The sequence below is a fragment of the Prionailurus bengalensis genome, chromosome C2, assembly GCF_016509475.1.
Source record: "Prionailurus bengalensis isolate Pbe53 chromosome C2, Fcat_Pben_1.1_paternal_pri, whole genome shotgun sequence".
NCBI lineage: Eukaryota > Metazoa > Chordata > Mammalia > Carnivora > Felidae > Prionailurus > Prionailurus bengalensis.
In genome coordinates this window covers 67,870,110-67,896,318 of record NC_057350.1, presented here as the reverse complement: position 1 = coordinate 67,896,318, position 26,209 = coordinate 67,870,110, and the positions used below count along the sequence as shown (strand labels likewise).

General features: G+C 34.3%; 1 protein-coding gene across 10 annotated transcripts in view; it reads left to right on the top strand.

Moving 5' to 3' along the window:
* The window catches only part of IQCB1 (IQ motif containing B1), a 64,296-nt gene that overhangs the window by 26,266 nt on the left and 11,821 nt on the right, over window positions 1–26,209 (top strand). For all 10 annotated transcript variants that reach the window (XM_043594288.1, XM_043594285.1, XM_043594287.1 and 7 more), the window contains exons 8-13: window positions 2,061–2,239; window positions 5,017–5,126; window positions 5,738–5,847; window positions 17,998–18,140; window positions 19,651–19,799; window positions 25,268–25,399. In XM_043594288.1, coding sequence (XP_043450223.1) covers window positions 2,061–2,239; window positions 5,017–5,126; window positions 5,738–5,847; window positions 17,998–18,140; window positions 19,651–19,799; window positions 25,268–25,399 — 823 coding nt within the window. The remainder of the gene's footprint in view (window positions 1–2,060; window positions 2,240–5,016; window positions 5,127–5,737; window positions 5,848–17,997; window positions 18,141–19,650; window positions 19,800–25,267; window positions 25,400–26,209) is intronic.

Genomic DNA, 26,209 nt, shown 5'->3' with positions numbered 1-26,209 from the left:
GGGGCTCGAACTCACGGACCGCAAGATCGTGACCTGGCTGAAGTCGGACGTTTAACCGACTGCGCCACCCAGGCGCCCCTGTACACAAATATTAATAGCAGTTTTATCTGTAATAGCTAATGACTAGAAACAATGCAAATGTCCATTACAGGTGAATTAACTATAGGTATATCCATACAATAGACTACTACTCAGTAAAAAAAGAGAATGAACTATTCATACATGAGATAATACAGATGAATATTAAAATAATTGTGCTGAGTGAAAGAAACCGGGCCAAAAAAAGACATACTGTATGATTCCATTTGTATAAAATTCTAGAAAACATAAACTAATTTTAGTGACAGATAGTAGATTAGTGGTTGTCAAGGGATAGGCTAACAGGGAGATGAAGGAGTTGAGGTATGACAGTGAAACACAAGGAAACTTTGTGGCACAATGGGTATGTTCCCTATCGTTATATTGGTGGCAAAATGTGTCAAAAAATTTTTATTCAACTTATTTATTAATGAAGGAACCAGTAAGATGTTTATAGGTTCAAAGGAGAATTTGAGGAAGGGAGATTTATTTTATTTTATTTTATTTTTTTAATTTATATCCAAGTTAGTGTATAGTGCAACAATGATTTCAGGAGTAGATTCCTTAATGCCCCTTACCCATTTAGCCCATCCCCCCTCCTACAACCCCTCCAGCAACCCTCTGTTTGTTCTCCATATTTAATGAGTCTCTTCTGTTTTGTCCCCCTCCCTGTTTTTATATTATTTTTGCTTCCCTTCCCTTATGTTCATCTGTTCTGTGTCTTAAAGTCCTCATATGAGTGAAGTCATAATATTTGTCTTTCTCTAATTTCGCTTAGCATAATACCCTCTAGTTCCATCCACATAGCTGCAAATGACAAGATTTCATTCTTTTTGATTGCCAAGTAATACTCCATTGTGTGTGTGTGTGTGTGTGTGTGTGTGTGTGTGTGTGTGTGTGTATACATACACCACATCTTCTTTATCCATCCATCCATCCATGGACATTTGGGCTCTTTCCATAGTTTGGCTATTGTTGATAGTGCTGCTATAAACATTGGGGTGCACGTGTCCCTTCAAAACAGCATACCTGTACCCCTTGGATAAATACCTAGTAATTCAATTGCTTGGTCGTAGGGTAGTTCTATTTTTAATTTTTTGAGGAATCTTGAGGAAGGGAGATTTAAAGAGGGGTTTGTCAAAGGAATGTACAAATGAATTTGCTAATAGCTAAAAAACCTAATTGATGTCTTATAAAACAGTAGATAGTAACCATTACAGTTACTTTTTCTACTGGACAAATCCATTTCTATCGTTGATTATCTGTTTGCATTGCTGTCAGATAAGAATCACTATTACTCGTTTTTTGTAAGGTTAGCTTATCAAGGTTAGCTTGCAGAATTGCAAAATATCCTAATCAATAGTAAACACATAGTCAAGCAAAGGTACACACCCCTAGAAAATCACATACTCCTTAGGGGCAGGTGAGTGAAAGATACCCAGTAATTTCTTTTGCTGTTTCCAAGTTTCAGATAAGTTTTCATCACGTAAGTAGTACAAGAAGATAATTGTTTATGTAATGAAGGAAATACCTAAGGAAAGATAAATTCCTCCTATATTAAGTCCATGATAATTGAATTCCTATAGGATTTTTCTCACATCGTTAAGCAATGAACCATGTACTGTCTTGTGATTTTCCTCTTATTGTTGCTTTTAAGTTTTTAAATCATCTATGTAATATTTTGCGCGTTTATCTTTCCTCTGCAATTTGATTGTAGGTTTTTCAGAGAGGGCATTCAGCTGCTTTGTATTCCCTGTTTTACCGAGCATGGTACCTTGCACACAGTAGGAATTCAATAAATAATAATTGATTTAATGTGATACATTTGTGGAACTAAGCTCTATGTTTAAAAACCGGGTTATTTTCTTGCATTTGGCCACAGTTAGGCATAAAGTTGCTAAAACTTTTATGTTTAATTTTTATGATACCTATACATCCATTAGTAATGGTACATTCTTTATCTTTTTATTTTGTTCTATTAGGGGTGATTTACTCCGGATAGAAGGAAAAACACTACATTCAATTTTAGATGAAGTTGTTTTCAAGCTTTTATCAACTCCTAGCTCTGTGATAAGAAGTACTGCTGCAAAGCTTCTACTGCTGATGACTGAAACCCATCAGGAAATTTTGATTTTACTGAGACTAAGTGCCTGCTACAAAGGTAGTGCATATATTCTTTATTTTCTTGAGATTCTCAAAAAGAAATTTTTATTGATGGTTTACAAAATTTCTGTATTTTTTAAGGTTTTATTTAAATTCCAGTTGTTATGCAGTGTAATATTAATTTCATGTGTACAATTTAGTGGTTAAATAGTGTTGGGGATTAAGAAGTATGCTTGTAGGGCGCATACGTGGCTCAGTTGGTTGAGCGTCCGACTTCGGCTCAGGTCATGATCTCACCGTCAGTGAGTTCGAGCCCCATGTCGGGCTCTGTGCCGAAAGCTCAGAGCCTGGAGCCTATTTTGGATTCTGTGTCTCCCTCTCTCTGTGACCCTCCCCCGTTCATGCTCTGTCTCTCTCTGTCTCAAAAAAATAAACGTTAAAAAAGAAAATTAAAAAAAAAAAAAGAAGTATGCTTATGATGAGCACTGAGTGTTGTATGGAAGTGTTGAATCACTAAAATTCTTGTACTTTAAAAAACTCAATAACTGGTGTGTGTAGATAAAACCCTATTACAACAGATACCAATTCAGGAAAAAGTCTTTATGTAATCAAGCTATCTTCGTGTCTCAACAGATGGCTTATGGTACTTTGTTGATGAGGTTACAATGGATACTTCTCTGACAAAAAAAGTTGTATATTGAATATACTATGTAGTATAGTAAAATAATGACCAAAAAGACTGGTGACCTTAATAAGATTAACTTTACTGGAGAAAATAGAGCTATGCTTGAGAGATTGACAGCCCTTTTGATCTTTACATCAATTAATAATACTCTTCAGGTCTTTCACTGCTTTTTCTCAAAGCAAACAAAAAGTCTTTCTCACATCCAAAATTATATATGAATAAAAAGTCAGAAATTTGGAGGAGGAAAGGCTCAGCACAATGCCACTCCCATATAATAGCTTTCATTTAATTGAAAATTTACTATGTCAGTCATAGTTCTGCATACCTTATTCTACATTAAAATATTTAAAAACCCTGTGAGATATCCTCATTTAAAAAATTTTTTTTAAATGTTTATTTATTTTTGAGAGAGAGAGAGACAGACCATGAGCAAGGGAGGGGCAGAGAGAGAGGGAGACACAGAATCTGAAGCAGGCTCCAGGCTCCGAGCTGTCAGCACGAAGCCCGACGTGGAGCTCGAACTCACGAACTGTGAGATCATGACCTGAGCCGAAGTCAGACACTCAACCGACTGAGCCACCCAAGCACCCCAAGAGATATCCTCATTTTATAGCAATGGAAGCAGAGCCATGAAAAAAATTAGGTAATTTATCCAGAATCCCACAGATGATGGTGTTTTTGGTTTTGTTTTTAATTGCCAAGCAAAGTTCTGTTAGGTTTGTTTTATTTCTTCGCAACCCGGGGCCATGAATTCATTACACTATATTTTCTTATTCAGCATGGTCAGGAAATAGGTTTCTAGTTCTGAATGTACTCACTAATACAGGGCCATATTATATGGAAATTTTTAAAGATTACAACATTAAATTATGCTTTTAATATCCAGACTGTTACAGTGGCCTTCTAATCATGCTTGATGATTTGGAAAGCACTATTTAGTAGCTTACCTTCCATCAGTCATTACTGTGAACATTGTAATTATTTTGTTATAGGAATAAAGATGGAAAGAAAGTGCCAGTAATAGTATTCTCCAATTGATATTGTGCCAAATAGTCATTTTTAAATTTTGTAATTTGATTTATTCTATAGAAATGTGAATGTCTAATAGAGTTCATTATAAAGGAATTTCACCTTAACAATTCATCTCCCTTTATTTTCTCAATAGTAGAACTTACTCAAGTTTCCTCAAGATATTTTACAATTATTAAACAGAGAGGGAGGCAAACCATAAGAGACTCTTAAATACAGAAAACAAACTGAGGGTAGATGGGAGTGGAGAAAATGGGTGAAGGGCATTAAGGAGGGCAATAGTTGGGATGAGCATTGAGTGAGCATGTTAAGTGATCAATCACTGGATTCTACTCCTGAAGCCAAGACTACACTGTATGTTAACTAATTTGAGAATAAATAAAATTAAAAAAAAATTAGAAAAAAAGCTATTTTACAATTATTAATACTGCTGAGAACTTGAGTTTTGAAGAGAGTATAAAGACATGGTCAGATCTGTATAGTGGCCTCCCCAATTATATACACCAAGGGCATTTTACTTTATTTACAGTGAATACTACAATACATCATTTCAACATGCTTACAAATAGTACTTACTTTATAGCTTATACTACTTCTGTGTTTTATTTTGGAATGAAAATGCAGTATTTATAGCACTTCTATAATAATTGCTCAGTAACCTATTGATTTGCCCCAAATTACATACAATACTGTATATTTTTATTTAATAAATAGCTTTCTTTAAGAATGACTAGTAACCTGTTTAAATGCTTCCACAGTATAGTCATTTACTCAGTATGCTATTTATTTTTAAAAGTGTTTCAGCTTAAGGTATTTATGTTGAAACAGGTAAAAAATTCTATATCTCTCCTCTTTGATTTATCACAATGATTCCACTTAAGATACTGAGGAGACAGCCTTTGCATCAGATATTACAAGTGATCACATAAAATCTCTTAGGACAGAGAAATATCCTAAAGACTTCAATCTAGAAGTCTTTGACAAAAGGAAAAAAAAATCATGTAATTAATCTTACTGTTGTATTCATTTCTTTCTAAAACAGACTTTTTAACCTCAAATTAATCCTGATTAGATAGCAAATCATATTTTATTTTATATGTACCTTTGTTATTCCATTTCAGGACTCAGAAGTCTACGAAATAAGCAGGAGCCTGGGACAGAGTTTAGTCAAGAACTTGGACAGCTCATTGCCCTTTTAACCCCAAAGGTCTATCAGGAAGTAGAAGAACAGGTAATAAATTCTAAAAAAATAACTTGCATATTTGCTAACATGTCAGTAAACATTTTAGTTTCAAAATACTGGAGAGTGGTAGCTTCTTGAATTTTTTATTTGCTGTCTCTCCCCCATTCTTTACTTATCTCCTCAAATATTCAGAGCAGCTGTAGTCTGATAGGGTAAGGGGTTTCTGTGGACCCGATTTTTAACCTTAGAGCCTTTTTTCTTTTTTAGCCTGTTCAAAGAGTTATTCATACCCTTGAATGCTTGAATAAATGAGGTCAGGCATAAGAAGTCAAGCAGAGGGGAAAGCATTAAAAATCAGAACTATGAAATCTTTATAAAAAGAGTAGAAGTGAGATTAATTAAGGAGAATCCAGAGATAATCAGACTGTATCTTGAACACATTCTAGATACTGCCTGAGAACCTAGTGTATGTACTTCTTTTGGCAGGTCAGGTTTAATATTCTTAGACCTTACCTGTCCTTGTCCTATGAAATTGCCTCCTCCCCAGTTTATTAGAGGTAGAGATTAATACTTGCCCAGGCCTGATATTTTGAGAGGTAAACTTCTAAACAAGATTTTCCTAGAAATGTCTCTATATTAATTCTGGCCTTTAATTTCAGAAACTACATCAAGCAGCTTGCTTGATTCAAGCTTATTGGAAGGGTTTCCAAACTAGAAAGAGGTTAAAGAAGCTTCCATCTGCTGTGATTACTTTGCAGAGGAGTTTCAGGTAAAAAGTTCTGGTGAGGCATGATGATCTCAGAGGATAGATATATCTTTTTACACTATAGCTGAGTGAAAACTTAAGGTGTTTTTTCCCTCAATTTTTCTAACACGTTTCTTTTACTCTTTTTTTTTAATTAAAGGATAGTTCACTTACAATATTACATAAGTGTCAATTATACAAAGTGATTCGACATTTATATACATTGTAAAATGATCATCATGATAAGTCTAGTTATCAACTGTCATCACACAAATGTATTACAATATTATTGACTATATTCCCTATGCTATACTTTACATCCTTTTGACTTATTTATTTAATAACTGGAAGCTTATGCCTCTTTTCATTTATTTTGTCCATCCCCCTGCCTGTCTCCCCTCTCTGGCAACAACCAATTTATATCTGTTTTTATAGATCTGTTTGTTTTATTTACTTTGTTTTTTAGATGCTACATATAACTGTAGAATCATATGGAATTTTATTTTCTCTGACTTAATTTCACTTAGTATAATTCCCTCTAGAACCATCGATGTTATCACAAATGGTAAGATTCCATTTGTTTTTATGGCTGAGTAATATTCCATTGTATTTATTTTATATACCACATCTTCTTTATCCGTCTAATTCATGGACACTTATGTTGCTTCCATATCTTGGCTATTGTAAATAATGCTGGAGTGAAGATGGGGTGCATATATCTTTTTGAATTCATATTTTCATTTTCTTTGGATAAATATACATAAATATATTTGCTGGATTATAAGGTATTTCTATTTTTAATTTTTTTAGGAACTTCCATACTGTTATCTATAGTGGCTACACCAGTATACATTTTGACCCCCATGCACTAGGTTTCCCTTTTCTTTCATATCCTTGCCAATACTTGTTATTTCTTGTCTTTTTACACTAGCCACTCTGACAAGTATAAGGTAAAACCTCATTGTGGTTTTGATTTGCATTTCCCTGATGATTAGTGATGTTGAGTATTTTTCCATGTGTCTTTTGGCCATCTGTATGTGTTCCTTAGAAAAATGTGTATTCAGGGTCTCTACCCATTTTTTAACTGAATTTTTTAGGGGCGATTTTTGGTTTTGAGTTGTGTGAGTTCTTTATATATTTTGGATATTAACCCCTTATCAGATATATCATTTGCAGATAATCTTCCCCATTCATAGGTTGCTTTTTGTTTTGTTGGTATTATATCACTGTATAAAAGCTTTTTAGTTTGACATAGTCACAATAGTTTATTTTTCCTTTTGTTTTCTGAGGAGACAGATCCCCCCCAAAAAAAATTGCCAACACTGATGTCCAAGATTTTATTGCCAGTGTTTTGTTTTAGGAGTTTTATGGTTTCATGTCTCACATTTAGGTCTTTAATACACTTAGAGTATTTTTATATAAGAAAGTGGTTTAGTTTCATTCATTTGCATGTAGTTGTCCAATTTTCCCAGCCACCATTTGTTGAAGAGACTATCATTATATATTCTTGCCTCCTTTGTAACAGATAATTGACCATAGGAGTTTGGGTTTATTTCTGAACTCTCTATTCTTTTTCACTGGTCTACATGTTTTTGTGCCAGCACCATACTGTTTTAAATACTAGGGCTTTGTACTATAATTTGAAATCTGGGAACGTGATACCTCCAGCTTTGTTGTTCTTTTTCAAGATTACTTTGGCTATCCAGGGTCTTTTGTTGTTCCATACAACTTTTAGGATTCATTTGTACTAGTTCTGTGAAAAATGCCAATGTAGATAGAGACTGCATTGAATCTGTAGATTACTTTGAGTAGTATGGACATCTTAATATTAATTCTTCTAATCCATGAGCACAGTATATCTTTCCACTTGTGCCATCATCAGTTTCTTTCATCAGTGTCTTACAGTTTTCAGAATACACGTCTTTCACCTCCTTGGTTAAATTTATTACTAGATATTTTGTTATTTTGATAGAATTGTAAGTGGGATTGTTTTCTTAATTTCTCTTTCTGCTACTTCATTATTAGCATATGGAAATATAACAGATGTCTGTCAATTAATTTTTTAACCTACAAATTTAATGAATTAATTTATTCTAATAGTTTTTTGGTGGAATCATTAGGATTTTCTATATATAGTGTTACATCATTTGGAAACAGTGATGGTTTTCTTCTTACTTCCCAGTTTGGATGCCTTGTATCTCTTTTTCTTGTCTGATTGCTATGACTAGGACTTCCAGAACTATGATCAATAAAAGTGGCAAGGGTGGAATCCATGTCTTGTTCCTGATCTTAGAGGAGAAGCTCTGTTTTTCACCATTGAATATGATGTTAGCTATGGGTTTGTCATATATGTCCTGTATTATTTTGAGGTATCTTCCCTCTAAACATACTTCATTGGGAGTTTTTACCATAAATGGCTTATTGGATTTGTCAGATGCTTTATCTACATCTGTTGAGATTATCATATGATTTTTTTCCTTTGTTAATATGGTATATCATATGGATTGATTTGTGGATATTGAACCATCCTTGTATCCCTGGAATAAATCCCACTTGATCATGATGTATGATCCTTTTAATGCATCATTGAATGCCATTTGCTAATATTTTATTGAGGAATTTTGCATCTGTCTATGTTTATCAGGGTTATTGGCCTATAATTTTCTTTTTTTCCTTTTCGTTTTAGTGTCTTTGTCTAGTTTTCGTATCAAGGTAATGCTGGCCTTGTAGAATGAATTTTGAAGTGTTCCTTTCTCTTAAATTTTTTGGAGTAGTTTGAGTAGATACTAACTCTAAATGTTTGGTAGAATTCACCTGGGAAGCCACTGATCCTGGACTTGTGTTTGTTGGAAGCTTTGTTGATAATTGATTTGATATCATTACTAGTAATTGGTCTGTTAAGATTTTGCTTCTTCCTGATTCACTCTTGTAAGATTGTATATTTCATTTTTTGTGGGTTCTATGTTGTCTAATTTGTTGGCATGTAATTTTCCAAGTAGTCTCTTATAATCCTTTGTACTTGTATGGTGTTAGTTGTAACCTCTCTTTCATCTGATTTTATTTATTTGGGCCCTCTCTTTTTTTCTTGATGAATTTGGCTAAAGGTTTATTTTGCTTATATTTTTGAAGAATCAGTTCTTAGTTTCATTGATCTTTTTTTTAAATTTAATTTATTTCTGCTCTGGTCTTCATTATTTTTTTCTTCTATTAGCTGTGGGCTTTTTCTTTTTCTAGTTGTTTTAGGTTTAAGATTAGGTTTTAGATTTTTTTTTTTTTTTTTTTTTTTTTAGGTAGGCCTGTATTGCTATAAACTTTCCTCTTGGAACTACTTTTGCTGAATCCTATAGATTTCGGAATGTTGTGTTTCCATTTTTATTTGTCTCAATGTAATGTTTTATTTCCTGTTTTATTTCTTTGTTGACCCATTGTTTATTTAATAGCATGTTGTTTAGCCTCCACGTGTTTGTGTTTGTTCCAGTTTTTTTTTTTCTTGTAATTGATTTCTAGTTTTATACCATTGTGGTTGGAAGAGATACTTAATATGATTTCAGTCTTAAATTTGTTGAGACTTGTTTTGTTGTTTAACCTGTGATTTATCCTCAAGAATGTTCCATGTGCACTTAAAAAGAATGTGTAGTTTGCTGGTTTTGGATGGAATGTTCTGTGTATATAAATCCATCTGGTCTAAAGTGTCTTTTAAGACCACTTTTTCCTTATTGATTTTCTGTCTCGATGATCTATTCAGTGACATAAATGGGTTATTAAAGTCCCTGCTATTATGTATTACTGTCAGTTTCTCCTTTTACATTTGTTAATAATTTGCTTTAAATATTTAGGTGTGTCTATATTAGGTGCATATATTTATATATGTAATATATTAGGTGAAAAAATATATACGTTTACAACTGTTAAATCCTCCTGTATTGATTTCTTCATCATTATGTAATGCCCTTATTTGTCTCATGGTCTTTGTTATAAAGTCTATTTTGTCTGATATATGTATTGCTGCTTCAGCTTTCTTTTCACTTCATTTGCATGAAATATCTTCTTTCCATCCCTTTATTTTCAGCCTGTATGTGTTTTTAGGTCTGAAATGAGTCTCATAGGCAGCATGTAGATGGGTCTTCTTTTTTACCCTTTAATCATGCTGTGTCTTTTGATTGGACATTAGTCCATTTACATTTAAAGTAATTATAACAGGTGTGTACTTATTGCCATTTTGTTCATTGTTTTTGTGGTTGTTTTTTTCTTGTTTTATTTTCTGTGATTTGATGACTTTTAGTGGTATGCTTGGCTGTCTTTTTAAAATTTTTTGTGTAGCTGTTACAGATTTTGGGTTTGTGGTTACCATGAGGTTCATATATAATGCTCAATTATGGCAGTCTATATTAAGTTAATGTCACTTAAGTTTGAACACATTCTAAAACACTCTCCTACCACCATGTTTTTGACATCATATTTTACTCTTTTAGTGTCTCTTAACTAATTATTGTAGATACACTTGACTATTACTTTTGTCTTTTAGCTTTCATACTAGCTTTATAAGTGGTTCATATACTGTCTTTACTATATGTTTGCTTTTACTAGTGAGATTTTTTTCTTTTCATAAATTTCTTCTAGTTATGGCCTTTAACTGCTTAAAGAAGTCCCTTTTAATATTTCTCATAAGGCTGGTTTTTGTGGTGATGAGCTCCTTTAACTTGTGTTTGTCTGGGGAACTCTATATCTCCTTCTATTTTGAATGATAATATTGCTGGGTACTCTTGGTTGTAGGTTTTTCCTTTCAGAACTTTGAATATATCATTCAACTCCCCTCTGGCCTGCAAAGTTGCTGCTAAATATCAGCCTTGTGCACATTCCCTTATTACATAACTAGTTTCTTATCTCTTGATGATTTTAAGATTCTCTCCAAAATTTTTGACATGTTAATTATTGTGTTTCTTGGTATTAACTTTTTTGGGTTAATCTTGTTGGGAGTTTCTGTGCTTCTTGAACATGGATGTATGTTTCCTTCCCCAGGTTAGGGAGTTTTCAGCTACTATTTCTTCAAATAAGGTTTGTACCCCTTTCTCTTACTCTTCTTCCAAGACCCCTAATATGCAAATGTTAGTACATTTGATGTTGTCCCAGAAGTCTTTTAAACTATTCTAATTTTTTCAAGTTCTTCAGTCTTTTTGCTGGTTTCTACTACATGGTCTTCCAGATTGCTCTTTGGTTTTTCTGCATTATCTAATCTGCTGTTGATTTCCTTCTAACTTATTTTTCGTTTCATTTATTTCATTCTTTAGCTCTGATTGGTTCTTTTTTATATTTTCTGTCTCTTTGTTGAAATTCTCACTGTGTTCATCCATTCTTCTCCCAAGTTTGATGAACATCTTTATGATAATTACTTTGAACTCTTTATATGGTAGATCACACTTTTTGTGTAGTTCTTCTTCTGAAGTTTTGTCTTGTTTTTTCATTTGTACCATATTCCTCTGTCTCCTCATTTTGCCTGACTTTCTGTGTTTGTTTCTATGTATTAGGTAGATCAATTGTTGGTCTTCAAAGAGTAGCCTTATGTAGAAGGTGTCCTGGAGGGGCCAGAAGCACAGTCCTCTCCAGGTCACCAAAACTAAGTGCAACAGGGGTGTCCCCTGTGTTGACTTCATGCACTTTCCTTTTGATTGGGCTGCAACTGTTGTGGGCACACTGGTGGGTCGGGCTGTCTACAGCTCCCCCTACCAGCCAGTTTGGGTGGGCTCCAGTCCAGGCCATTGCTTTCCACTGGATGCAGTGAGGCAGAACATGCTTTTATGAGGTGCTAGTCGCAGCCAATGCCACCTGCCAGTTGGTCTGGTGAGTCCACAGGGCAACGCTGGGGAGTGGTATGTGATGCTAACAGAGTAGATGGGAGAGTATCAGAAATGGAACCCACCAGTACTTCCATTCCCAGAGAAAGTTCTTACAGATCCCTGGTCCTCCAGCACATACCCTAAAATCAGTCAGGAAATCACTCAGCTTTCCTTTACATATAGCTGAGGCACTTTTCAAACTGCTGCCTCTGTGCTGGGTCTCAGAGCAAGTAAGTTTGTGCGTGAGACCTTTAAGAATACAGTCTTTGTTTCCTATAGCCTCTCTGCTGTCCCAGAATTATGCTCCACTGATTTTCAAAGCCAGAAATTTATGGGCACTTCTCTGGATGAACATCTCCAGGACAAGGTAGCCTGATGTCGGGTTTGAAACCCTTGCTGCATAGGGAAGACCTCTATACCTGTGGCATCTCTCCCCCTGTGGGTCACTGCACCAGATCTCATCTCTGTCTCTCCTACTTTTCTCCATGTGCTTTGTCTTTATATCTTTAGCTGTGGAATAGCTAATCTTTAGGTTGTTCTCAGAGAGAGTTGCTCTGTATTTAGTTATAGCCTTATTTTCTGGGGAAGGAGATGAACTCAGGATACTCCTGCTCCACCAACTTGCTCCTCCAGCTGTTTCTTTTACTATTGCTTTCATTCTTGTTCTGAAAACACATTTCTGAGTACCAGCACTCCAGTAACTAGATGTACTTTCAAAGCAAAGGACATAATGAAAGACAAAAATCTGATGGACTAAATATATAGTCTTACTCACTTGATAAGACATTTTTTGTGGGCCAAGCCTACAGAGAGAGGCAGTGATAGTCAATTATTTTATTTAACCCTTGAAGTAAAAAAGTGCCTTAATTGTTCATATGTAATTATGGTAAAAACATGTATGAGTTCATAATGGTTTTAGTATGTTCACTTGAGTTTTATCAGTAAATATGGCACAGATAGGTATTGTCATTTAGATATGACACAGTTTGTCATTCATCCTTGTTTCAAGTGGACCAAAAGTGAAAATACTGACAGCATATTATTTATGACTGACCCATCCAGATTCTTAGAGCCAATGGAAAGAATAACACACACACACACACGTAAATGACTTAGCTCCTAGTCATTTGTGATGAAATAGAGCTATCTCAAAGGTGATTTTCATGTAGCCTTAGACTTAAAGCTAAATTTTCATTTACTAAAGTGAAACTTGCATATTCCAGAAGTCAGTTTTTCAAGAGAACTAAAACTAGTCTTTTAATAACTACAGCTGCATTTCTCAGTTACAAATTTTTTTTAAATAGTGAGCTAAAATTTAGATTTAAATCATTGATGAAAATTTCCTTTAGAAAAGAGTTAAAGATAGATTATTAATATTGGGCATGAGTTTTTTTTTAACATGAATTTTTTAAACCTGTTTCAATTGCCTAATATATGCCAGAGGCCATGCTAGGTATTGGAAGAGTTAAACAGACTTGATTTTGTATTTCACCTCAGCAATTTATGGGCTAAAAGACCCTGGACAAGTTGCCCAACCTCTTTCATCCTCAAATTCTCCATCTATATAATGGCGATAATTGTGTACCTCCCAAGATTAAAATAATATAAAGGGTGTTTGGTTTTTTTTTTAGCATATTACCTGGAACTTAAAAAAATGATAGTGGGGAACTACATATGGCACATTTTTTGCCATTGAAGATTTACAAATCTAGTTAGATAAACAGATATATTAAATGAATAGTACTTGTGAGAGGCAATTATAATCCATTCCAGCATTGCTCATGGTTTACTATGTATCCTACAATGAATTTCTTTAAAAACATTTTTAAAAATATTTCTTTGGTCAAATAAATATGGGTAATGATGAATATTTTGAGAGTCACAATGTATATTATTCTCTTCAAGAATCTGAGATGTTCTTGGCATAGCCTTGCCTTCTGTGGTGAACTCAGAGTATTTATTACTTATGAATTCTACTTGCTATCATTCTCAGCTCTCTGCCCTCTTACATTTAAAGGTACCCCCATAACATGGATTCAGACCTTTAATGTTTAGTCTCACAATAGTTGTCAAATTCGCCCATCTACTTTTTCTTGTAATATAAAAATCTATATTTAAAAGTACCCCAGGATTGCTGATTCTGTTCACTTAAAAGTGTAGTTATAGATTCTTTTTTTTTTAATGTTTATTTACTCTTGAGAGAGAGAGAGAGAGAGCAACAGAGCATGAGGAGGGGAGGGGCAGAGAAAGGGGGAGACACAGAATCTGAAGCAGGTTCCAGGCTCTGAGCTGTCAGCACAGAGCCGGATGCAGGGCTAGAACCCACGAACTGCAAGATCATGACCTGAGCTGAAGCTGGATGCTTTACCGACTGAGCCACCCAGGCACCCCTGGATTCTAATTAATGTTACACTATTTTAAAATAGAAACTGCATTGCTTTATATAACAAAACCAGTCCAGTTATAACTATTTCCGTTAAAAGAAATTAGCTGTGAAGCCAAAATTATTTAAATCTCATGTTATAAACAGTTTGTTTTTTTCCAGTATTTTGAGTTTGAAGTCTTAGAACAGATTGAAGTATAGTTTTAACCTTTGGGTTTTATTTAATTTTTTAATTTCAAGTTTGTTCAGGCTTTAGTACCTTTCCTCTTTTACTAGTTGAAATAATTTATGCAAATTTTTCTTGCTTCCTTTATGACTGAGCTTTCTGCAAAGGTTATTTCTGTCTCTTTGTGGTCAGGTCATTATCTCAGGGTAATTTTTCCCTCCCATGTTTTTTTGGGGAGGAAGGAACTGCCCACCACTCATAATTATGGACCCAGATTCATCAGAGCTTTTTAAATTCCAGCAAGAGGCACTCTTGTGTAGTCATACCCTTATTGATGTGCCTTCTTAGGGGTTTCTTTTCTTTTTTCTTTTTTATGTTGTGTTAGATGCCTTTTGAACTGTCTTTTTTTTTTTAAACTGAAGTGTGATTATTAGTTTCAGGTATACAGTGTAGTGATAAAATCACTCTATACTTAGGCTGTGCTCACCACAAGTGTAGCTACCATCTGTTACCACACAGGCTATTACAATACCATTAACTGTATTCCTTATGCTGTCTGTACCTTTCATCCCTATTAGTTACTTATTCCATAACTAGAAGCCTGTACTTCCCACTCCCCTTCACCCATTTTGCCCATCCTCTCACCACTTGGGGGTTTCTTTTTTACTGAATCATTTTTTATGGTCAGAAACTTTATTTAATGTTAAGTGCTCTTTTCCTCAGCAAGGTTTTCTGAAGCAGCTAATAGCTGCACCAGTTATCTTTGGGAAACCACACAACCTACCTACCTTTATCATAGTGCTGACATTTTGGTGTCTTTGTTTTCTTTTTTAATTTTTTTTTTAACATTTATTCATTTTTGAGAGTGAGAGAGACAGAGTGTGAGTGGGGGAAGGGCAGAGAGAGAGGGAGACACAGAATCTGAAGCAGGCTCCATGCTCTGAGCTGTCAGAACAGAGCCTGACGCGGGGCTCGAACTCACGGACAGGGAGATCATGACGTGAGCTGAAGTTGGACGCTTAACCAACTGAGCCACCCAGGCCCCAATATTTTGGTGTCTTAATTATACTTGTTTCACTTTGTAGGGGAAGAAAAAAATGTTTCCTCTACCTATCTTAGGTTCATTCCCTGGGGCTCTGAAAATTAGACTGACAAAAAAGGGAAACAAAACAGATTAACAAGAGAAAAACAGTTTATTAATGTGTGCAGTACACATCCTGCAGAAGAAACCTCACATAATGAGTAACTCCAATGAGTGGTTTGGGCTTGGGTAGCATCTTAACAAAGAATAATAAATTCTTAGAGAGGTGACAGGTAAAAACAAAAGGGGTTTTAGGCTTCCAACATCAGGAAATTATGGGAAGGTAAATATATTTGGAAAACTAATAGCATATGTGGGTTATTTGTCTAGATCCATCTTGGCACCAACTTTCCATCTTCATAGCCATAAAACCTCTTTGGGAGGGGGGATTTATAGCAGTCTTCATTTCTGAGAGGCTTCTGCTTTTAGTTTGATAAAGTATGCTCTGGAAAGACTCTTTCTGCACTGGCAGATTCTCATTTGCCTCTCTCTCATTTGCCTGCTCAAAATTAATCTTTATGCCAAAGTAGCATATTCTGCTACCTTTCAACTTCTTGAAATTTAGCTTCTGAAGGGCAGAAATATTATCTATTCTCTGTTCGCCTGAGTTGCAGTATCAAGCAGACAGCAATCACTCTTTATAAATATTTGTTGAGTTAATGAACAGAGCCCATCAACTATTTTGGCCATGAACTCATATGGTGTTCCCCTAGTTCATACTTACTATTCTGCAAAAGAGGAATTCCTAGAGAATTCCTGATATTTTGGCAGTAGATCGTTTGGTCACTCTTTGATGGTAAAGATTCATGTTGATTAAATGTAGATCATGGAATGTACTTATATAAATTATCTTGCAAATATATCTGATCGGTCATTTCATTTATAGAAGTGCAGTACAGTTGTCAGATGGTCAAATGCCTATTCTTTCTTACAAAGAAACCAGTTAAATGAGTACTCAAATTTTTTAGTGATTAAAGGAACTCCTAACTAGAACTACAGAGTAAGTAGCTACTAGTAACTAACTAGAATGTTCCTAAGTGGGAGGAAAACATTCAAATTCAAAATCACATTAATTCCTAATAAATGTTTTCAAACATGAATAAAGCATGTGAATCCAGAAACACATATTTATCATTTGTCATTTCAATCACTGAACCTCACTTTTCTACTATATTTCTGTGTTTTACTTCTGCACACACCAGAATCTTTTCATTTTTGCCATATTTTATAGCCTGTATGCTTAAGCTTTTACCCAGACACAGTTTTCTGACAGATTAAATGTCCTAGCAATTCAGTTTTAATGATTACTAGGTTTCTTATACTAATAGTAAATTTAAAATAATGATAATGCAATGTTAAACATGATAATCTATAAACAATTAGACAGTTTAAAAGGAGATTTTGTTTAGGGACAGTTGTTCTCTTTTATCCTCCATAAGTAGGTAAAGGGCAAAATGTCCTTACTTATATGCTGTATACAACCCACAATTTTGCAGGGAGAGTTCTATAGGAGAGGCAAGTTTACATCAGCATTGTTTGAGAACGTAAAGATCCCTTACTTCATTTCCAAATTTTGGAAAGAGGAAAAGACACTTAGAAACTATTTAGCTAACCCTACATCCTCTCTAGAACCCCTTCTCCTTTTGGCACACATGAACTTGAGGTCTTCTCTACCTTTCTTAATAGGGTAATAAGAAAGACATTTTGAAACAGACCTTTGACTCTTGACAAAGTGTACAACTAGAAAAAACCCTTAAGTTGTAATTGGTAGCAGTTAGGGAATACAAAGAAAATAAGCAAAAATCACACACAAAAAATTTTATCAGAATAATTTTGTGAGTTTTCCTCTTCTGTTTTAAGAGATTTTTAAATTGCTTTATGCTTGTTTTTCCTTTTCCAAAAGCAACTGAATTAAAAACCATTATAACTCTCAATAACTATACCATTTTGAAGTCTGCCTGTCTACAAAGCTATAGCCAAGGTACCTCATTTCTGGAAAAAGAATCTAAGAACAAATGCTTTTGAGTGAGGCACAAGCAAATTAAGTCTATAGAAGTAAAATAAATAATGTATTCTTCTCTTCTTAATCCTTTTTTGATTTCTCTTTCTGGAAGCATTTTGAGTATATTTATTATAGATTAATACTTGTGATCTCCTTGCATAGTGATATAGGAAGCAAACTGGACAGAAATGGCTAAGGACAAATTTTGGTGAATAAAAGCAGATAATATACAAATACTAATTAAGTATTTGTGGCCACATGAAAATTTCATAGTTGGTTCTAATAATAAATGTTATTAGTCAATTAATTGAGAAATAGGTAAACATGAAGAAAATAAAAATCATTCATAATTTCATGCAGTTAAATTGCTATTGAAATTTTTTTAATATATGTAATATGTATTTTTAACACAATTTGGAATGTTTTTTATATCCTGATTTTATTTTTACTTGACATTAGATTTGGGTCTTTTCCCAAGTTGCTGAATTTGGAAAATTTTGAATTTTTTATTTTTTTATTCATAGAATCCTGTTCAGTGAATGAGCCAGTAATTTATCCAGTTCCCTATTGTTTTCAACTTGTTACAGTTGTAACAAGGCTGCATATATATAATTACTAGTGAGGTTAAACATTTTTTCATATACTTCTTAAATGGGTGCATCATTTATGAAAAAATTACGTATAAGGTACTTATTGTTTCTGTCACAGATCTAAACGAAGCAAGATCTTACTAAAGCTAGACAGGCAGAAGGAAGAAGAGGATCGCAGATTACAGTTGCACATTCAAAGACAGAGAGCCATGAGACTGTCCCGAGAATTACGGCTGAGTATGCTTGAAATAGTTCATCCAGGTGCGTGGCAATGTCAATTTTCTAAGTGTAAAAATATTTAAAGCATCTTTTAATGAGCCAGATTTCCCGCTACCTGATTTTTTTTTTCTTTTAATTTGGAGCGTTTCCCTGTTTCTCCCTTTTCCAGGTAAACCTTGTTAAATCTCGAGTCAAAAAAAAAAGTTACTATTTTTTCTGATTAAGGCCTATTATTGATGATGAACAGTCTCTCAACTAGTTTTTGTATCTTTTGGATAAATTAGTGAAACATAAAAATATGTGATAGCTTTAAAGATAGCTTTCAGAGACATAGAGAAAGAATCCCCTTGACCCTAAGTAAGGAGTTTGAATATTGCTACATTCTGGCATCTGAACTTTACTCATACACCAGTATAAACCTTGTGACATCTTACCACCTTTGATACACTAAACTGAGATTAATATTACAGTCTGGGAATTGGAATGGTTTTAAGATTGTTTTTGTTCTTCCCCTTCCCCTCCTACCACTCACTCCCAGTGTTCTCCACTACCCTCTTATTTCTCATTTTTTCCCTTAAATATAAATGTTTCATAGTGTTCCATCTTTACTCCTCACTCTCATGTTGCTCTTTCTGCAGTATCTTATCCGTAACTATAGCTTCAATTACCAACTGAGTGAACATTCAAATCTTGTTTGCATCTTCACCCTCCCAAGCTCTAAACCAGCTACTTCCTAATAAACCTTTTTACAAAATGAAATGTTCTTTATTTGCACTGTTTAATATGGTTCCCACTGGCTAGACATGACCATTGAGTACTTGAAATATGGTTAGTGCATGCAAGCACATGAATCTTTAATTTCACTTTATTTAAAGTAGCTATTTGTGGTTAGTGTCAACTATATTGGACTGCACAGCTCTGTAGCCAGTTCTCTATTGGATAGCTTTACTTAGATATCCACAGGCATCCTAAAACTAGTCATTATCTCCCCACTTCCCCCACCAATTTCCTCTCCCTGTATTCCCCTTCTCAGATAATGGCACCAACAATCCACTCAATTTCCCATCTGTGAGACGCCCTAGAGTTCTTTCTCTTTCTCACGTACAACGAGTCTGAGAAAGAAAAAAAAAAGTCATCTGTAGATAAGAGAAATTTAGAAGTACACAGAGTAGTTAATACATACACACATTTTGCCTTTTCCCTCTTGTGGTATGGATTGAATTCCTACTATGTACTTGGGATTCTTTTTTCTAAATATTCTTACTATTGGATTATTAATATTAACCCTTTTCTCATTACTTTGCCACAAAAAAATTATATGAATCTTTTCTCTAAAAGAAGCGACATAATCTGAGAAAGCTTTTGGAGTTTTTTTTTTTTCCTACTATGTTAGAACTACTGTAAAATAATAAAATTGGGGAAATTAATGAACAATATTTAAAGAAACAAATAAAAAGACCGTAAGATTGTTGTTATTATCATTGTCCTGATTCCAGAACTTGAAAAAGCATAGTAGTTGAGTATGTTGTAATAGTGTGTGTCATCTTTCTAGGTCAGGTGGAAAAACATAATCGGGAAATAGAAGAGAAATCAGCATTGATTATCCAGAAACACTGGAGAGGGTACAGGGAAAGGAAAATTTTTCGCCAACAGAGGCCATCTCTCACGGAGTATAAAGCAGCTGTCACACTTCAGAGAGCAGTGAGTCTAATGTAGTAAAAAGATTACTGGATTAGGAAGCAAAAACATGGATTCAAACCTGACCTTGGATATACCTGCTGTAAAGTCTAGTCACGGAGCTTTTCTGAGTCTTAGTTTCTAGCTCTATAAAATAAGAACCTCTTTACCACTGGACAAACTGATTTAGACACCCAGTCCTTAGTACTTCCATTGAACCTTGAACATCATTTATCATACTGCAGTGTTATTTGTTCGGTTTTTTTTTTTTTTTTTCTTTCTTGGCCTGTGACTTCCTGAAGGGTAAGGAACTCTTATTTATTGTTGTCAGCCTTCAGCATGTGCTTGGCATATGAATGGATGTTTACCGTACCTTTTTCGCTTAATTGTTATGTGAGTCAGATGACCTGATTTTTGGGAAAGTATTTTATAAAGTGCAAAGCCTGTACCAGTTCAGCACATCATATTTTATTTTTTTAATGTACAGATAATATATTAGATATAATTGGATCGCTGTAATTCTTGAATTATAGAATGGTGTTCTTAAATGATAATTTTCCTGAGATTTATCTGGAGCATAGTAATATTTTATTGCCTTGGAAAAGTATAGCAAACAGGCTATTTATTTCATTCAGTGACCAATTTTCCTAACATCTGTTATTTGCTTATACCTGTTAACTTTCAGGTCTATAGGATTTCGGGTCTATAGCAGTTATCTTTATGATACTTTATTGTTGAATTTTAGGTTAATTTCAGTTTTTTACAGTGATAAATTTTGAATAGTCTCTTTGTTAATTCTCCATGATTAACTTCTTACAAAGATAATTAAAAACCACTCTTTAAAAAATAGGAAAGAGTAAGTACTAAAAAAAATAGGAAAAAGTAAGTAAGTAAGGAAAGAGAAGTAGGTAGATTTCTGTTGCCCCCTTCTTCCTCAGACTTTTTGGGTGATGTCAGGCTCTGTCTGCAACAAACAATCCTATACCATCACCAAACAACACTCACACCTGCTTTTTACCCTCTGCTACATAAGGCCATCTAAGAACCTATGGATATCCATGTTGGAGATACTTCTTTTAGGGGAGGAACCCTTGGGTGCTTTCTAGTACTTTTTATCTCATGGCTTCCTCCTTTTTAAATTCTTTTCTGTCAGAGAATCAACTAGGACCTTATGAAATTGAATTACTACTTTGACAATTTAGATAAGCCCAATATTTTATAAAAGGATCCTGTACTCTAAAATGAGATACCCCAGTTTGTCCACTGTTCCTTAAAGAAAGAAGCACAGAGGTCATTATAGAGGAGGATATCTGACAGCTATGAAGGCAAAGTCATTTTGGCTTTCACAATTTTTTTTTGGCATAAAAGGAAAAAGATTAGTCATATCTGCCTCATGTCTCCCCCACCCAAAAGAAGGAATACAGGTCTCCATTGTAAGACAAAAAGGGATGGGTCAAGGTCATGTTTTGTTCTTTGCAGCTCACTACTAGAAATAATGGTGAAGTCAAAGCAAAGCTAGCCAAAAATAGAAAAGGTAGGAAGAGAATTCCTTTCAAAGAGGGAAAAGAGAAACAAATCATTATGAAGTACAGAGAGGGAAATGAAAGTAGTAGAGAAAATTAGGATAAGGCAATCAGTGGTCAGTAAACAACACATTTTACTACATTTCAAAGCATCCTTTTTTAAGACATACTAAAGACCTATGTATAGACTATGTCCAATACAGTACCCACTAACTACATGTGAGTACTGAGTACTTGACATGCAGCTAGTCAAAATTGGAATGTGCCATAAGTGTAAAATACCACATTTTGAAGACTTAGTATGAGAGTGTAAAATACTTCATTAATAATTTTTATATTGAATATATGTTGAAGTGCCAATATCTTTTACATATATTGAGTTATATATAGTATGTTTATATAGCTCAGTATTTGCAAAATATTAATTTTGACTGTTCCTTTTACTTTTTTATATGGCTACTAGAAAGTTTAAAATTACATATGTGACTTCCATTATATTTTTATTAGCACTACTATTGATCTTAGTAAGAAAAAAAAAGGAATAATTAATTAGTTTCACTGAAAGTAGTAGGAATATCATTTCCTTGAACTTGTCCTTTGGGAGGAGCTGCTTTTTAGTGTTTTTGGCAGGAAAAGGCCAGAACTATGTTTTGCCTTTCTCCCTTCCTTATTTTTTTGAAAAAGGAGAGGCATTGTTTCTCATGTAATTGGAAATTGAAAAAACCCTATGTAAACTTGCTAATTTCAAATTACACATTTTTAACCCAGATAATAAGTGGGAGTTCTTTGTAGTGGTATAGTGTTGAAATTAAGTTTGAAGAGTTAGCTGCATTTTCCCTTTTAACAGCTCCATGATTTTCTTCTCTTGCTTTCTCATCTCTTAAGAAAGTTAGAAGGAAGGTGATGGTTGATGGTGTCTGGTCTCTAGAGCCAGAATGATAGTAGTGCTTGCTACTTAATTATAGCAGAAAAGTACTTTGCACTATTATACAAATCCATCACAGACTGACCACAAAAACACTTAGAGAAACCCTTAGCAGTTGAGAAAATAAATAAAAACTGGAAGATAAATAACAATTTCAGAGAGTCCTCAAGTGGCAAAGAATGAAGAAATAAAAGGTTAAGGCGGGCTTTTTTGATCTAGGGACAGAAATTTCGCTGTTCTGGTACCTTTACTCTGATGTTCCCAGCTAATAGCAGGAGGTAGAAGAGAGAGAGAAGGAGAAGCAAGGAAGAAGAATCAAGTAAAGGGAACAATACAAGGGAGAGGGTCTCTTAACAGGAGGATGCAAGCACAGTTGAAGGCTCCAGTAACATACTAAAAACAGGGATATTAGGGAAATTTTATATAGTGAGTGAGAATACTTCCAGCTCTGTTCACCACGCCCTCAGGTCCCTGTGTGCCATCAGCCAGGCTTATCTCTTGCAAACAGTAGATTGAGAATATTTTCTTTGGGAAATCTGAGAAGAGTTACAAGTATGCTCACGATGGGGTACTCCACAAAGAAACAGCCCAGGTCAGTAGTTTTATATTAAAATACACAGTAGATAAGGCCTACCCACCAGCCCAGAATTTCTAACAACTTCTTAGTTTTCACTCTTAAATATCAGCTCAAAGTGTCACTGAATATCTGAGAAAAGCTGAAGCCAAAACAAACAATAAAACTACTTGGTGGAAATAGAGATATTGCAGGGATAAGAAGACTTTTTAAAAATCTGGTAATTCCTCAGAGCTAAGAGAAGATAATGCATGAAACAAAACCAGGATGCTATATAAAGGGGAACAAATAGAAGAAAAATTGGCAGAAGAAAAAATGAAAGACATAATAAAAGGACTAGGGGGGAAAAAATTAGGAAATCCAGAGAGCAGGGCAAAAAGAAAAGAAAACCAGTCCAGGAAGTCAAATATTCAAACATTTGAAACAAAGAACAGAAAAAAACCTGAGGAGAGGTAATCAAATAATTCAATATTTCCCAGAACTCAGTGTCATTAGTTTTAGATTAAAAGGGCTAACTAAATGTCTAAAACGAGGACAGAAATACACCCACATTTATTTTACATTACTGTGAACTACACTGGGGACACACATACTTCTCAGTAGCAACATTGGAAGCTAAAATATATTGGAGTAAGGCTGTTACATTTTGGAGGGAAAAGGATTTCCTACTAGAATTCTATATCATCTGCACCATCAGTTAAAGATAAGGGTAAACTAAAGAATTTTCACGTATCACAAAGTCTCTAAAACAAGAAAAAAGACAATGTGGAATATAGTAACGTGCAAAGGAAAGATGAAAAGGAGTCGCTAAGATGATGGTGAATGGAGATCTCAGGATGACATGCATCAGGCATAGAGAACAGTCAATCCAGTTTTGAGCAGGTCAGAAAGCTCCAGAAAATGTATATCCCAGAAAACAAATTTGATAGAATGCCTGATATGTTTTAATGTATTAAGTAAGCATTAGGACAGAGTTTAGATGCATGATCAGGGGTAAGTACATAGAAAAGTAATCATTGGAAAACAACACACTTATTTATTCTACAGAAAATAAAAAATGTGCAAGAAAGGAAAAGTAATCATATACTATATGGTTCAAAATTGAATGACCTTTTTGTAGTTATAATTATGTAAGCACTGCACATTGATTTAACTAAATTTACAATAATATTGGATGTTTGGGGATGTGGAAAATATGTGGGAGGGCAAGCAGTGAAAGAGAGCTAAGCTAAATCCTTATCTGCTATAGAAGAAGGTGGATAGATAATACCCATACTTGAAAAATTGCAGAAAAGTAGATGAAGATAAACAAAAGAAGAAGCTTCTTCAAAAGAAGAAGCTGGAAGAGTTAAAGTTGTCTTTGAGGGTGGGGGCAGAGAGCTGTAGTTGTTTTTTTTAATAATAATTCTTATAAAACTGCCACATTAAACAGTAGAATTACATCAATGATTTTTTTTTCTGGAAAGCACTGAATAGTAAAATATTTTATACTTTGTGAGCCAGTCTTGCAACTGTTCAGCTCTATAATTATAGTACAGAGGAAGCTGAAAACAATACATAAGCAAGCATGAAACATCAATAATATGTTATTTGTAGACAATGAATTTTGAATTTCATATAATTTTCACAAGTCAATATATTCTTTTTAAACATATAAAAGTACAAACCATTTTTAACTTTTAAGCCATACAAAAAGACACAGCAGGCTGGCTTTGGTCTGTGGGCCATAATTTGCCAACCTTTTCCTTAAGGCAATGTGAATATGTAACTTTGATGAAATAAAAAATACAAGGAGGGGAGAAGAGTGAAAAAAATTGGCCAGAATAATTTCAAATTTGTTTCCAAATCTTGCCTGTTTTAAGACTTCTTGTTTTACCAGGAATTCTTTCTGAAGGACATGAGAAAGAAAATTAAGAAAGTACTTTTGTCAGTAGCCCCATACTTTATAATTTTATAGTATTTCCTCATTTACCAAGCTTTTTCGTACATACTATCCCTTTGATCCTCACATTCTTGTAGTCTAAGTAGAATTGGGGTGTCTTTTCTATAGACCTAGATCCCTTTCTGTAGAGATCAAGTGACTTTCCCAAAATCATACACAGTTTATAAGGGACAAGTATTGAGACAAGAGCTTACTTCCAGTTTTTTCCTCCTGGTTGCTTACTATACTATGTCTCAAATCATACAGTTTATAAGGGACTAGAATTGAGATGAGAACTCATTTCCTATTTTTTCCTCTTTGTTGCTTTGTATACAAATAATACATGAATATATCCTTGTAAAAGATTAAAACACTCCAAGAAAATATCATTAAAAAATCATTTTCCTCCCTCACTCCCATCACAATCCCATCCCTCTCCTCATACACACTCAGAGTTAATAACTTGTAATATGTTTGCTGCTGTATGTTGTAAAAGAAAATAGTTCTATTAGTTAGGAATGAAAAATTACAACTCTTTTTTTGCCCCAGACTCTTAAATTCCTAGCAATGTGTCGTAAGAAAAAGAAACTGTTTGCTCCTTGGCAAGGACTTCAAGACCTCACTGATGCACGCAGAGTTAAACTGAAGCAACAAGTGGATGACTATCTCCAAAGACATCCGGTATGCAGGCTTCTGTGCGTTGATAATCAGTGTTACTTTTTGCCAGTGCATGATATTCACCAACAAAGTAGTGTATTATATGTGTTTGTGCATTTTTTATTGGTAAAAGGTAATACAGTGGCTTTACCATAGAATTAAGGAGTCTTATAATTACATGTGCCATCGTATAGTCAATAACGAAGGAGACTGCTTCAATTCAGTCATCTTGCATAGTGTATCAGCAAAACATGGTCATTGCTTTTTTTTTTGCAATAGTGCATAAAACTATGTTGAAGCTTCCACAAAGAGTGTATATAGCTTCCAGTCAGTAAATATTCGTTGTTAACATATATACCCAAACACATAACACATACATGTGGAAACTGACATCTGCTATTAATGAAACTCCAGGAGCCAATATTATAAAACAGTTGGCTGTTTGCCTCTTATGATTTTATTACTGTAATACTGCTAACACCTTTCTCCCAATAGAAATGTCCATATCTTTTACTTTCTGTAACCACAGTACTACATATCAGGTGTTATTTGCTTCTCCCTTCTGAATTCTTGACCTTATACTCCTATATGTTTTTGAAGATCATTTTCCTTTCTGCTTTTAGAGTGATTCACCACCCTGTCATTAATTTTAATGACCTATACTTCTGCCAATCACACTCACTTTCTCTTTTCTTGATGTTTCTCCCATACTTCCACACTTCACTAATTTTATGAGGAAAGTTGGGAGATTATACATTTCAGCCAATCAGAATGCTTATTGCCCTCACTCAAACTAATAACCACTCATGAAGGTACCACTTACATACTTTTCAC